Genomic DNA, 14251 nt, shown 5'->3' on the forward strand with positions numbered 1-14251 from the left:
TCAGCAGGATGTCGAGTGCCACCGTGTCCCTGAGGTCACCCTTTCTCCTGTTGGGAGAGCACGAGGTGTATGGAGAGGATCCCCAGGCATCTGCAGGAACAAGGGACTTCTATGACTCCAACTTGCCTACTGCAGCTGTAGGATGGACTTTCAAGATACCATTGGGAATGTGCCAGCACTCTCCTGCTGGAGTTTTTTTAGGCTGTATTTGAACACAATGAGTAAAACTAAAGTCAGGTCTGTTCTGGAATGTGTTACACTTGTCCTTCCCTCTGTTTATTTTCTGTTCTGGAAAGCACGGTCTGGGGTTCCTGGGCACTTCTTATTAAATGATACTATGAAAATAATTTTGTAGTGAAAGGGGAAAGGAGCTGTCTGTGAAAGTTCAGATGTCCGTGATAAAAGCCTTATGTGTTTTCAGTCAGTAAGCTCTTAAAATACCTTAGTGTGCAGGAATGGCTGGCTTCTAAAAGTCACCAGCTGAGTCTTAGGGATTTCTCTGAAGAGCTGATTTCAGGCAGCAGAATTGACCCCCAGGAGGGACTCTGTGCCTGCTCTCCCGTGGCTCCAAGGGATCTCTGGCCCTTCACGCCGGCACCGAGATTTTCTCGGGAAGGGCCTCAGATCCCCGGACCAGTCTGGGACACAGGCAAGATCCCCCTGCAGTGTAGGACCAAATTGGGCCCCTGGAGGGACAGTGTTGTTGGTGCCCCCCGGGTTGGGGCACCCCGAGGACTCCAGCGCGCACCGAAAGGATTATTCGGGGAGATCCTCGGGGTGCCCGGCCCTGGGGAGCTCAAAGCAAGGTCCCTGCAATGGATTCAGGCATTGCTGAGAGTATCCCAGGGGTCCCTGTCCCTGCTAGACAGGGAGCTCTCTAATGGGCTGGAATTGGGTGATAAAAGTGGTGCTGCAAGTGCCAAAGCAGTGTGGGATTGGGATTAAGAAATGAGCAGTGAGGGTCCAATTGGCTGTTTTCTCTGGAATGTGACTGTGAGAGCTGCAGGAGTGCCAGGTGTGTGTTCCAGTCCCCAGCATTTGGTTTGCACATGTCCTGGTCAGACACAGGTCCAACTTGCTCAGTCCTTAACCCAAGAGAGGGAGAATGAAGGACTGGCACTGTTCAGGTGATTGGTGTGACAGGGGTTAAGCTGGGAAAACATTGGGTGATTCCTCAGTTTGTCTGTTTGCCAAACTCACCCAAACTTCTCCTTGGAAAAGATTGACTGGAAAAGTTGAGGCAGAAATGGAATTGAAAACTGGGGCTGTTGACACTGTAATTGCTGAAACTCAATGTGTCCAAGCAGCACCTCTTGTTGTGCAGGGAATAACTCCTGTCAGCAGCAAGGTCCCCACTGAAGTGGCAGCTGCAGTTGTTCCTGTGGTGTGGGCCAGTGGAACTGCAGGAGAGTGGAAGAGGGCAGAACCTGTAGGTATTACCCCTACTGTGGGATCTCTCCTGGTAAGGCCAAGCCAGTATCCTTTAAAATCAGAATGGCAGCTTGGATTGGTTGCAGGAACAGCTGAATTTGCTCCTCCTGGTTTGCTTGTAGAAGGTGAATGCCAGAACCTGCCAAGAAACCAATGGCCAAGGGGATTGATTAGTGCAGGACCTGAGAGAACCCCCTGAAATGACAACCTGGAGCAGTTTGCAGGATTAGATTGCAAAGATGGCCTTTGCTGCATCTCCTTGAGCAAGGAAAGCCAAGAAACCTTTGCTTTTGCAGGAGAAAATGGGGACAGTGGGCAGGAAGAAGAGAAGCCCTGTGACTCCTCCCTGAGCCCCAGCCAGCCCCTGAACTGCCTTCCTGGGAATGGTGGGACGGGCTGGACTCTGGATTGCTCCCTCTGGATGTGTGGTAAGACTGTTAGGGCAACTTTTCCAACAGCCTGTAAGAATTTGCTGCCTTGGCTAGATGGTGCAAGGGCAGCCTTTAAGCAGCTGAAGCCTTCCCTGAGGAGAGCTCTGGGTGTGCCAGATGTGTCAGAACTGTTGGAAGCATCTTGGGTGGGGAGGGCAAAGAAAGGCCAAGGTGTGCAGTGACCCCCTGAGAAGGGACTTTGAGTTAATGGCATCCCTGCAAGTGAACTTTGTGGGCTGTTCCCCCTGTAGGGCAGGTGATAGTCCCAGCTACAGTGATGGGAAAAATGGTTAAAAGGGAGCCCCAAAAGCTGGAAATCCTCCTGGAGGCTCTTGGCAAAGAGAGTTTGCTGAGTTCCCCCTGCCAGAAGGACAGTGACAGCTTTTGAGTGCTGGTAGATCCTTTGAATAGACAGCCTTGAGTGTGTCCTTGTTGCACCAGTAGGCCTTGTCCAATTCCCCATGTTCCAGCAGATATACATGTTAAAGTTTAAAATGCTGTTCCTAATCCTTTGTTGGCTTGAGGCTCTCCCCTCAGGAACTGCAGGAACTCCTGGTGCCGCCTGGGCCGATGGATTGGACGCCCCAGCCCCTCCGTTCCTGCCCAGCCCCTGGGGCCGTGTCCAGTGGTGGCACTGCCAGCCCTGCAGGGGAAGTGGGAAGGGCCTTTGCAGGTCTGGTGGATCCCATTTATGGCAGGTAAAGATGCAGAAAAGGGACCTGGGGTCTGTTATTCTTGAGTTCAGAAAGCTCCTTTTGATTGGTGAGCAGAACAAAGTGGATCCTTCAGAGTTCCCATCTGTGATTGTGTCTCAGCCTGTGTTAGGATTCAGGGCTGTCAGTTGTTGTCACTGAGGAGTCAAACTATGCTTTAAATAATGAGACACTGGCCTGATGGCCAAGTGTGAAGAAAAAAGGGGGGAATGACGTCTGAGTGTTGAGATGTAACAAGAGCTAATCCTTTTTGCAGTGGGATGTAGCCTGGAAACTGCACAGAGCTGAGCCCAGGGATTGAAAGGGACCAAGCAAGGGAGGTGAAGAAAGAAGGAAGAAGGGAACTGAGGCATGAGCCAAGCAGCACCAAGTTCCTGTGTAAGCAGGTGAGTTGTGTTGAGGTTCCTGAGGCAGGCACTGAGGACTTTGAGGGCTCCAGACAGAGAAGACCTGGGAAGGCCCTTGGAAACCTTATAACGGTAGGTGTGTATGGTGATAAGTGTTGGAAGATGTCCTGAATGCAGAACAGGAATGCAGGGAAGGAAAATGAGCCCTCCTGTAATGCTGACCCCTCCCATCAGCTGCAGTGGAGACCCCTCCGTGTGCCCTTTGGGAGCTGATTGCCAGGACCCCCGTGGGGCTGGGATCATGGCAGGGTGTTGTAAGCAGGGAATGCCTGGCTTGTAAAACTCACCAGCTGAGTCTTAGAGGCTTCTTTGAAGAGCTGATTTCAGGCAGCAGAATTGGCCCCCAGGAGGGACTCTGTGCCTGCTCTCCCCTGGCTCCAAGGGATCTCTGGCCCTTCACGCCGGCACCGAGATTTTCTCGGGAAGGGCCTCAGATCCCCGGACCAGTCTGGGACACAGGCAAGATCCCCCTGCAGTTTAGGACCAAATTGGGCCCCTGGAGGGACAGTGCTGTTGGTGCCCCCCGGGTTGGGGCACCCCGAGGACTCCAGCGCGCACCGAAAGGATTATTCGGGGAGATCCTCGGGGTGCCCGGCCCTGGGGAGCTCAAAGCAAGGTCCCTGCCATGGATTCAGGCATTGCTGAGAGTATCCCAGGGGTCCCTGTCCCTGCTAGACATGGAGCTCTCTAATGGGCTGGAATTGGGTGATAAAAGTGGTGCTCCAAGTGCCAATGAGGTGTGGGATTGGGATTAAGAAATGAGCAGTGAGGGTCCAATTGGCTGTTTTCTCTGGAATGTGACTGTGAGAGCTGCAGGAGTGCCAGGTGTGTGTTCCAGTCCCCAGCATTTGGTTTGCACATGTCCTGGTCAGACACAGGTCCAACTTGCTCAGTCCTCAACACAGCAGAGGGAGAATGAAGGACTGGCACTGTTCAGGTGATTGGTGTGACAGGGGTTAAGCTGGGAAAACATTGGGGAATTCTTGAGTTTGTCTCTTTGCCAAACTCACCCAAACCTGTGCTAGGAAGGGATGGACTGGAAAAGTTGAGACAGAAATGAAATTGAAAATGGGGCTATTGAAACTGTAATTACTGAAACTCAATGTGTCCAAGCAGCAGCTCTTGTTGTGCAGGGAATAACTCCTGTCAGCAGCAAGGTCCCCACTGAAGTGGCAGCTGCAGTTGTTCCTGTGGTGTGGGCCAGTGGAATTGCAGAACAATGGGCAAGGGCAGAAGCTGTAGAAATTACCCCTAAGCCAGAGTCTGTACTGGTAAGGCAAACCCAGTATCCTTTAAAATTAGGAAGCCAAGCTGGATTGGTTCCAGTTAAGAGCTGAGTTTGCTCCTCATGGTTTGATAGTAGAAGGTGGGTGCAAGAACCTGTAGAGAAAGCAAATGACAAAGATGATGGATTGCTGGGAGCAGGGGCTGACAGACAGTGGCACTGGATGTTTGGTTGTGGTTGGGAATGAGCAGCTTGACCTGCCCAGGGTTGTCTGTGCTGGGGGTGGGTTTGGGTCCTGTGTGGCCACAGGTCTGTGCAGCAGCTGGAGCCTGGGCAGGTTTGGGGGCTGTGGTGTCCCAGGCTCCTGAGTTTGTTGTCCTGTTTCCTTGGAGTGTCCCAGTGTCCCTGCTTGGCTGTTTGTTGCCCTGCAGGCAGAAGAGCCCAGGCCTGAGATGGCTGAGTGTTGGTGTGACCCACAGTGGGTGTCCCTGCCCTCGGGACAGTCCCCAGAGCTGCCTTTGGCATCCCCTGCTGAAGGGTGGGAGCTGCCCAGAGCCAGCAGCATCCAGCTGGAGGATCCAGGAGGATGCAGCTCCTGTTGTCTGGGAGGTAAGAGGTGGGGTACAGGAGCTTGCAGGGGTGTTTTGCAGGCAGAGGGAGGGCAGGAGCAGGAGAATTGCAGGTGCAGCAGCTGGGTCAGTGCTGGATGGAGTCAGGCTGGGAAAGGGCCTGAGTGTCAGGGCAGGGGAGAGCCCAGGGTGGCCCTGGGAGTCCTGGGGCTGTGACCAAGTGCAGTGGGCAAAGGAAGGGGCACTGGAGAGCTGGGCAAACAGCTGGAGGAGTTGCAAGGAGCAGCAGGAGACTGGAATGCAGGAGCAGCAGCTCCTTGTGTGTGTGTGTAGAACCAGGTGTGCTGCAGCCCCCGGTGAGGTGGGAAATGAACCTCAGGAGGCTGGGAACGAGTCCCACACACTGGTTAAAATGGGATGGACTCTTGCCAAGTGTCTGAAAAGCTTTTCTTTAGTGTTGCTTTATCTGTTGAAAACTGAAGTGGTTGTCGAGGTGTTGGCACTTGTTTTCCTGTGTCTCTGGTGAGGTGTTGACTCAGTACCTTTCTTGGAGCTGCTGTTGGATGAAGAGGAGCCCCCAATTCACCTGGAAGGTCCTGGTTTTCTTCCCTGCTTCTCCCAGCTTGTCCAGGAGATGGAATTCCAGTGCTACAGTCTACATGGCTCGTGGTGCTCCCAAAAGGAGCCTTTGTGCCCTCAGGGTAAGTTCTGTTGCCACTGGAGCTGTTGGGAGAAGTGGGGGGTTGGCAGGGAGAGGTCTGGAATGATATTACTGTGGCACAGAAGAAATGAGCAGTGAGGGTCCAATTGGCTGTTTTCTCTGGAATGTGACTGTGAGAGCTGCAGGAGTGCCAGGTGTGTGTTCCAGTCCCCAGCCTTTGGTTTGCACATGTCCTGGTCAGACACAGGTCCAACTTGCTCAGTCCTTAACACAAGAGAGGGAGAATGAAGGACTGGCAGTGTTAAGGTGACTGGTGTCACAGGGGTTAAACTGGGAAAACATTGGGTAATTCCTCAGTTTCTGTATTTGCCAAACACCCCCAAAACTGTGCTAGGAGGTGGTTCATTGGAAAAGTTGAGGCAGAAATGCAATTGAAAACTGGGGCTATTGAAACTGTAATTGCTGGAACTCAATGTGTCCAAGCAGCAGCTCTTGTTGTGCAGGGAATAATTCCTGTCAGCAGCAAGGTCCTGACTGAAGTGGCAGCTGCAGTTGTTCCTGTGGTGTGGGCCAGTGGAATTGCAGGAGAGTGGAAGAGGGCAGAACCTGTAGGTATTACCCCTACTGTGGGATCTCTCCTGGTAAGGCCAAGCCAGTATCCTTTAAAATCAGAATGGCAGCTTGGATTGGTTGCAGGAACAGCTGAATTTGCTCCTCCTGGTTTGCTTGTAGAAGGTGAATGCCAGAACCTGCCAAGAAAACCAATGGCCAAGGGGATTGATTAGTGCAGGACCTGAGAGAACCCCCTGAAATGACAACCTGGAGCAGTTTGCAGGATTAGATTGCAAAGATGGCCTTTGCTGCATCTGCTTGAGCAAGGAAAGCCAAGAAACCTTTGCTTTTGCAGGAGAAAATGGGGCAAGCGGGCAGGAAGAAGAGAAGCCCCGTGACTCCTCCCTGAGCCCCAGCCAGCCCCTGAACTGCCTTCCTGGGAATGGTGGGACGGGCTGGACTCTGGATTGCTCCCTCTGCATGTGTGGTAAGACTGTTATGCCAACTTTTAAGAACTTGCTGCCTTGGCTAGATGGTGCAAGGGCAGCCTTTAAGCAGCTGAAGCATTCCCTGAGGAGAGCTCTGGGTCTGCCAGATGTGTCAGAACTGTTGGCAGCATCTTTGGTGGGGAGGGCAAAGAAAGGCCAAGGTGTGCAGTGACCCCCCTGAGAAGGGACTTTGAGTTAATGGCATCCCTGCAAGTGAATTTTGTGGGCTGTTCCCCCTGCAGGGCAGGTGATAGTCCCAGCTACAGTGATGGGAGAAATGGTTAAAAGAGAGCCCCAAAAGCTGGAAATGCTCCTGGAGGCTCTTGGCAAAGAGAGTTTGCTGAGTTCCCCCTGACAGAAGGACAGTGACAGCTTTTGAGTGCTGGTAGATCCTTTGAATAGACAGCCTTGAGTGTGTCCTTGTGGCCCCAGTAGGCCTTGTCCAACTCCCCATCTTCCAGGAGATATACATATTAAAGTTTCAAATGCTCTTCCTAATCCTTTGGTGGCTTGAGGCTCTCCCCTCAGGAACTGCAGGAACTCCTGGTGCCGCCTGGGCCGATGGATTGGACGCCCCAGCCCCTCCGTTCCTGCCCAGCCCCTGGGGCCGTGTCCAGTGGTGGCACTGCCAGCCCTGCAGGGGAAGTGGGAAGGGCCTTTGCAGGTCTTGTGGGTCACATTGATAGCAGGTAAAGATGCAGAAAAAGGACCTGGGGTCTGTTATTCTTGAGTTCAGAAAGCTGCTTTTGATTGGTGAGCAGAACAAAGTGGATCCTGCAGAGTTCCCATCTGTGATTGTGTCTCAGCCTGTGTTAGGATTCAGGGCTGTCAGTTGTTGTCACTGAGGAGTCAAACTCTGCTTTAAATAATGAGACATTGGCCTGATGGTCAAGTGTGAAGAAAATAGGTGGAATGTTATCTGAGTGTTGAGATGTAACGAGCTAATCCTTTTTGCAGTGGGATGGAGCCTGGAAAGTGCACAGAGCTGAGCCAAGGGACTGAAAGGGACCAAGCAAGGGAGGTGAAGAAAGAAGGAAGAAGGGAAGTGAGGCATCAGCCAAGCAGCACCAAGTTGCTGTGTAAGCAGGTGAGTTGTGTTGAGGTTCCTCAGGCAGGCACTGAGGACTTTGAGGGCTCCAGACAGAGCAGACCTGCGAAGGCCCTTGGAAACCTTCTAAGGGTAGGTGTGTATGGTGATAAGTGTTGGAAAATGTCCTGAATGTGGAACAGGAATGCAGGGAAGGAAAATGAACCCTCCTGTAATGCTGACCCCTCCCATCAGCTGCAGTGGAGACCCCTCCATGTGCCCTTTGGGAGTGGATTGCCAGGACCCCCGTGGGGCTGGGATCATGGCAGGGTGTTGTAAGCAGGGAATGCCTGGCTTGGAAAACTCACCAGCTGAGTCTTAGAGGCTTCTTTGAAGAGCTGATTTCAGGCAGCAGAATTGGCCCCCAGGAGGGACTCTGTGCCTGCTCTCCCGTGGCTCCAAGGGATCTCTGGCCTTTCACGCCGGCACCGAGATTTTCTCGGGAAGGGCCTCAGATCCCCGGACCAGTCTGGGACACAGGCAAGATCCCCCTGCAGTTTAGGACCAAATTGGCCCCCTGGAGGGACAGTGCTGTTGGTGCCCCCCGGGTTGGGGCACCCCGAGGACTCCAGTGAGCACCGAAAGGATTATTCGGGGAGATCCTCGGGGTGCCCGGCCCTGGGGAGCTCAAAGCAAGGTCCCTGCCATGGATTCAGGCATTGCTGAGAGTATCCCAGGGGTCCCTGTCCCTGCTAGATATGGAGCTCTCTGATGGGCTGGAATTGGGTGATAAAAGTGGTGCTCCAAGTGCCAAAGCAGTGTGGGATTGGGATTAAGAAATGAGCAGTGAGGGTCCAATTGGCTGTTTTCTCTGGACTGTGACTGTGAGAGCTGCAGGAGTGCCAGGTGTGTGTTCCAGTCCCCAGCATTTGGTTTGCACATGTCCTGGTCAGACACAGGTCCAACTTGCTCAGTCCTTAACCCAAGAGAGGGAGAATGAAGGACTGGCAGTGTTCAGGTGATTGGTGTGACAGGGGTTAAACTGGGAAAACATTGGGGAATTCTTGAGTTTGTCTCTTTGCCAAACTCACCCAAACCTGTGCTAGGAAGAGATTGAGTGGAAAAGTTGAGGCAGAAATGCAATTGAAAACTGGGGATATTGACACTGTAATTGCTGAAAGTAAATGTGTCCAAGCAGCAGCTCTTGTTGTGCAGGGAATAACTCCTGTCAGCAGCAAGGTCCCGACTGAAGTGGCAGCTGCAGTTGTTCCTGTGGTGTGGGCCAGTGGAACTGCAGGAGAGTGGGAGAGGGCAGAACCTGTAGGAATTACCCCTACTTTGGGATCTCTCCTGGTAAGGCCAAGCCAGTATCCTTTAAAATCAGAATGGCAGCTTGGATTGGTTGCAGGAACAGCTGAATTTGCTCCTCCTGGTTTGCTTGTAGAAGGTGAATGCCAGAACCTGCCAAGAAACCAATGGCCAAGGGGATTGATTAGTGCAGGACCTGAGAGAACCCCCTGAAATGACAACCTGGAGTAGTTTCCAGGATTAGATTGCAAAGATGGCCTTGGCTGCATCTCCTTGAGCAAGGAAAGCCAAGAAACCTTTGCTTTTGCAGGAGAAAATCTGGACAGCGGGAAGGAAGAAGAGAAGCCCCGTGACTCCTCCTGAGCCCCAGCCAGCCCCTGAACTGCCTTCCTGGGAATGGTGGGACGGGCTGGACTCTGGATTGCTCCCTCTGGATGTGTGGTAAGACTGTTATGGCAACTTTTTGAGTAGATGGTGCAAGGGCAGCCTTTAAGCAGCTGAAACATTCCCTAATGTTGCAATCTGCTTAAATATTGCAGAAAGTATTTTTATATTCAAATGTTCCCTTGAGCAAAATTAAAACTCATACAAGTTATCTGTTGAGACCAAAACTGTTCTTATTAATTGCTAAGAGATGCCAAGAAAAAGAGGTAAAAATAAGAAAAGGTTAGAAAATGCTAAGGTTACTTTTAACAGCAGAGAAAAAAAGATTACCCCCAAACAAATTACCTTTTCGTCCGAGCTGATCTGTGGAGTGGGGGGGGGGGGAAGAAAGAGAAAAGCAATTTTTACCCCTTTTTTTTTTCTGTAGTCTCTGCTGCTTTCGATGTGATGTTATCTCTTTAGCTGCAGGGGGTCTGGAATGCAGCCAGGATGTTGGCCTCTCCAAAGCTCAGACTGCTCAGACCTCACACCGGGCAGCCCCCAGGCCATGGGGAGATCCAGGCCTGCACCTCTCGGCCCTCAGAAATATGGTCAGGTTGGAAAAACTCACTCAGGAAGCCCGGTGAGCAGAACAAAGTGGATCCTTCAGAGTTCCCATCCGTGTTTGTGTCTCAGCCTGTGTTAGGATTCAGGGCTGTCGGTTGTTGTCGTCACTGAGGAGTCAAACTCTGCTTTAAATAAGAAGACACTGGCCTGATGGCCAAGTGTGAAGGAAAAAGGTGGAATGCTGTCTGAGTGTTGAGATGTAACAAGGGCTAATCCTTTTTGCAGTGGGATGTAGCCTGGAAACTGCACAGAGCTGAGCCAAGGGATTGAAAGGGACCAAGCAAGGGAGGTGAAGAAAGAAGGAAGAAGGGAACTGAGGCATCAGCCAAGCAGCACCAAGTTGCTGTGTAAGCAGGTGAGTTGTGTTGAGGTTCCTCAGGCAGGCCCTGAGGACTTGGAGGGCTCCAGACAGAGAAGACCTGGGAAGGCCCTTGGAAACCTTCTAAGGGTAGGTGTGTATTTTAAAAATTTTTGGGAAAATGTCCTGAATGTGGAACAGGAATGCAGGGAAGGAAAATGAACCCTCCTGTAATGCTGACCCCTCCCATCAGCTGCAGTGGAGACCCCTCCGTGTGTCCTTTGGGAGCTGATTGCCAGGACACCCGTGGGGCTGGGATCATGGCAGGGTGTTGTAAGCAAGGAATGCCTGGCTTCTAAAACTGATAAATTGAGTCTTAGAGGCTGCTTTGAAGAGCTGATTTCAGGCAGCAGAATTGGCCCCCAGGAGGGACTCTGTGCCTGCTCTCCCGTGGCTCCAAGGGATCTCTGGCCCTTCACGCCGGCACCGAGATTTTCTCGGGAAGGGCCTCAGATCCCCGGACCAGTCTGGGACACAGGCAAGATCCCCCTGCAGTTTAGGACCAAATTGGCCCCCTGGAGGGACAGTGCTGTTGGTGCCCCCGGGTTGGGGCACCCCGAGGACTCCAGCGCGCACCGAAAGGATTATTCGGGGAGATCCTCGGGGTGCCCGGCCCTGGGGAGCTCAAAGCAAGGTCCCTGCCATGGATTCAGGCATTGCTGAGAGTATCCCGGGGTCCCTGTCCCTGCTAGACATGGAGCTCTCTAATGGGCTGTACTTGGGTGATAGAAGTGGTGCTCCAAGTGCCAAAGAAGTGTGGGATTGGGATTAAGAACTGAGCAGTGAGGGTCCAATTGGCTGTTTTCTCTTGACTGTAATGGTGAGAGCTGCAGGAGTGCCAGGTGTGTGTTCCAGTCCTCAGCATTTGGTTTGTACATGTCCTGGTCAGACACAGGTCCAACTTCCTCAGTCCTTAACATAATAGAAGGAGTGTGGCTCCTTGTTTTTCTGTGTCTTTGGTGAGGTGTTGACTCAGTACCTTTCTTGGAGCTGCTGTTGGATGAAGAGGTGCCCCCAGTTCACCTGTCAGGGCCTGTTTTTTTCCCTGCTTTTCCCAGCTTGTCCAGGAGATGGAATTCCAGTGCTGTAGAACAGATGGCTCATGGTGCTCCCAAAAGGAGCCTTTGTGCCTTCAGGGTAAGTTGTGTTGCCCCGGGAGCTGTTGAGAGAAGCAGAGGGTTGTCAGGGAGAGGCCTGGAATGATGTTACTGTGGCACAGATTTTGCTCCCTGGCAGGTTTTTGGGTTTTATTCCTTATCTGCCACTTGGCAAGGCCTGCAAGGGCCTCAGTTGTGTAGGGAACCAAACCTGGAATGGGAAAGCAAAGGGGGGGAGGTTCTGGTTTCAGAAAGGATCATTGCCTTCTCTTTCTGCAGGGACACTGAGCTGGTCCAGCTGTGGCAAGAAGAGCAAGTGTCCTGTGAAGGTTTGGAGCAGTCTGGAGGGTTCCTTGTGCCCAAAGGATCCTGGAAGTGCAGCCCTGGAGGCATCAGGAATAATGACAAGTGTCCCATTTCTTGTGAATCTCAACCGTGTAAAACATTTATGGAGCTAAAATTCCACAGCCTTGAGCTGTTGGCTCCCAGATAATAGTGGAGGGAGAGGCAGAGAATCCCCTGCTGCTGGGGCTGAACTGTGTGCAGTGAGGGGGCAGGACTTGGCCCTGATGCCTGAGTGCTCTCCAGCCCCCCAGGCTGGATCCCAACTGTCAGCCCCTGGCTCCATCCCTTGAGAAGATGGTGTTCCTGCAAGCCCAGCTGCTGTGCTGGTGGTCCTGGGGGCACCTCCTGCCCTGGCCCGCTGTGCCTGTGTTTGTGTTGCAGCTCAATAAAGTCCCTTTCAGTGGTGATTGTGTCATTTTGGTGTCAGTTCCTCTCCCCTCTTCCCCTGCCCCCGTGGCTGCATCACTGGCAGTCAGGGGAGGCAGTCAGTAGTGGACAGGGAGGGAAAGTTTTGTTTGTCAGCCCTGAGGTGATCTGGAGCAGAGAGAATGCACCTCCTGGGGTAAACTGGGGTAATCAGTAGTGGGCAGGTAAGGAGGTTTTGGGGGAAGAATTTGAGGTAATCTTTGTGGCAGAGGATGAATCTTTGGAGGTAAAAATGAGGTAAAAAGTAGTTTGCAGGCAGGGAAAACTGTGAGGGTGAGTGTGGATGTCACCTCAGGGAGCAAATGAGCCTTTTGAGGTGCAGTGAGGCAGTGAGTGGTGGGCAGGGAGGGAAACTTTCTGTTTGTGAAATCAGAGGTCATGTGGAGGAGAGAGAATGCACCTCCTGGGGTAAACTGGGGTGAACCTTTTGGACCTGCAGGGAAAATGTGGGGGGTAAAACCTGTGGGAATGTGCAGGGCAGAGAGTGAATCTGCTGAGGTGAAAATGAGTTCCTGGGTGGTGGAGAGGTGGGGAAAGTGTTGAGAGTCAAGTGGAGGTGGTGTGCTGGGTGGAGAATGAACATCTTGGTGTAGAAGTGAGTTGCTGAGATGTGGAGAGGTGGGAAAATGTAGTGGGTGCAGTGTGAGGTGACCTGTAGCAGAGAGGATGTACCTCCTGCTGGACACTGAGGCAGTCAGGGGTGGGGAGGAGGGGAACCCTTTGGGGGTAAAACGTGAGGGAACGTCCAGGGCAGAGAGTGAATATTTTGAAGTAGAAATAAGGTGGTCAGTGGTGGAGAGTTGGGGAGTGTTTTTAGGGTAAACTGGAGGTAATCTATGGGATAGAAAATGCACATGTATTTGTACAGAGGAGCTGATTCCATGTGGATAGGTAAGGAGAACTGTGGGAGTAAAATCTGGGCAATCTGTAGCAGAGAGAATGAATACCTTGGGGTGCAGTGAGGCAGTCAGTGGTGGGCAGGGAGGGAAAATTTGTGTTTGTAAACTTTGATGTCATGTGGAGCAGAGAGAATGTACATCCTGAGGTAAACTGGGGTAATCAGTTGTGGACATCTGGGGAAAATTACAGGGGTAAACCTTGAGGTAATGTCCAGGGCAGAGAAGGAATATTTTGAGTTCAAACTTTGGGGGTTTTGAAGGAGGTTATCTCCAGGGGAGAGAAAGGACATCAGGAGGTCAGCTGAGATAACCAGTGGTGGCCAGGTGGGGACATTTAGGGCAGAAATCTTTGAGGCAATCTCCAGGGTCCGGAATGAATCCTGAGAGGTGCACAGGAGGCAATCAGGAGTGGACACCACAGCGGGCCCAGGGAAGGTTCTGGGGGTAAAATGTGTGGCAGTGTCTGGCAGAGAGAATGAACATTTTGGGATAAACTAAGGCAGTCATCAGTGGACAGGTAAACCTTGAGAAACTCTCCAGGGTGGAGAATGAATATTTGGAGGTGAAAAGTCAGTGGTGAGCAGGTGGGGAAAGTTTGGAGAGTAAATTTGTGGTAGCCTGTAGGGTAGAGCATGAACATATTTAGTTATATGTTATGAGGGGATCAGAGGTGGAGAGGTAGGGAAAATTGTGGGGGTCAAACTTGAGCAAATCTGCAGGGCAGAGGATGAATATTTGGAGGTCCAAAAGAGGTAATCAGGAGTGTGCAGGTAGGGAAGACTCTGGTGGTTAAAAAGGAGATAATCTCTAGGGCAGAGAATGACTCTTTTGTGTTCAAGAAGAGGTAATCAGGAGTGGGCTGGAAGGGGAAACTTTGGGGGTTGAAAAGGAGGTTCATTCTGTCCAGGGCAGGGAATGAACACATTGAGGTAACCTGAGGTGATGAGTGGGGGCAGACCCAGAAAACTGTGGGTGTTAAAGTTCAGGGAATGTGCTGGGAAGAGAAGGAACCTGTTGAGGTGAACTGAGGGTCTCTGCAGTGGCCAAGCAGGGAAATGTTGGGCTGAGCCCTGAGTTGCTCCTGTGTGGGGCGGCTGCAGCGAGGCCGAGCCCTGGCCCTGGTTTGCCAGCCATGGGCAGGGGGCTCTGTGCCAGCCGGGGGAGCAGCGGGGCCCCCGTGGCAGAGAGGGCAGGGGGGCTGTGGAGCTGCCCCGGGGGGAGCGGGGGGGCCTTTCCTGGGCCGCCTCCAGCCCCCCTCGATCCCCGGGGCTGCGCTGCCCCCCGAGGCTGTTTGGGGCAGAGAGTGCTGCCAGCTGCGTGTGCC

The 14251-nt window shown here is 52.4% G+C and overlaps 1 protein-coding gene across 16 annotated transcripts; it reads left to right on the plus strand.

Annotated features, from left to right (window-relative positions):
- LOC135408202 (uncharacterized) lies at positions 1-12067 on the plus strand. Of its 16 annotated transcripts, none has more exons than XR_010427356.1 (11): positions 7-237; positions 1728-2560; positions 2832-2961; positions 4116-4172; positions 4639-4816; positions 6345-6476; positions 6993-7166; positions 7435-7564; positions 9123-9253; positions 10028-10157; positions 11537-12067. XR_010427356.1 is itself a non-coding variant. In XM_064643497.1 (10 exons), exons 2-7 carry the CDS (start codon positions 2927-2929, stop codon positions 7464-7466), a joined length of 630 nt encoding a protein of 209 aa, XP_064499567.1. In that variant the 5' UTR covers positions 2339-2560; positions 2832-2926; the 3' UTR covers positions 7467-7564; positions 9123-9253; positions 10028-10157; positions 11537-12067. The 16 variants fall into 16 exon arrangements, 1 of the variants encoding a protein (XP_064499567.1); XR_010427351.1 differs by lacking the exon at positions 4116-4172 and adding an exon at positions 5408-5477 and having other exon boundaries at positions 4600-4816; XR_010427349.1 differs by lacking the exon at positions 4116-4172 and having other exon boundaries at positions 8-237; positions 4600-4816.
- Positions 12068-14251: the final 2184 nt, after the last annotated feature.

The sequence above is a fragment of the Pseudopipra pipra genome, unplaced genomic scaffold (assembly GCF_036250125.1).
Source record: "Pseudopipra pipra isolate bDixPip1 unplaced genomic scaffold, bDixPip1.hap1 HAP1_SCAFFOLD_229, whole genome shotgun sequence".
Lineage (NCBI taxonomy): Eukaryota > Metazoa > Chordata > Aves > Passeriformes > Pipridae > Pseudopipra > Pseudopipra pipra.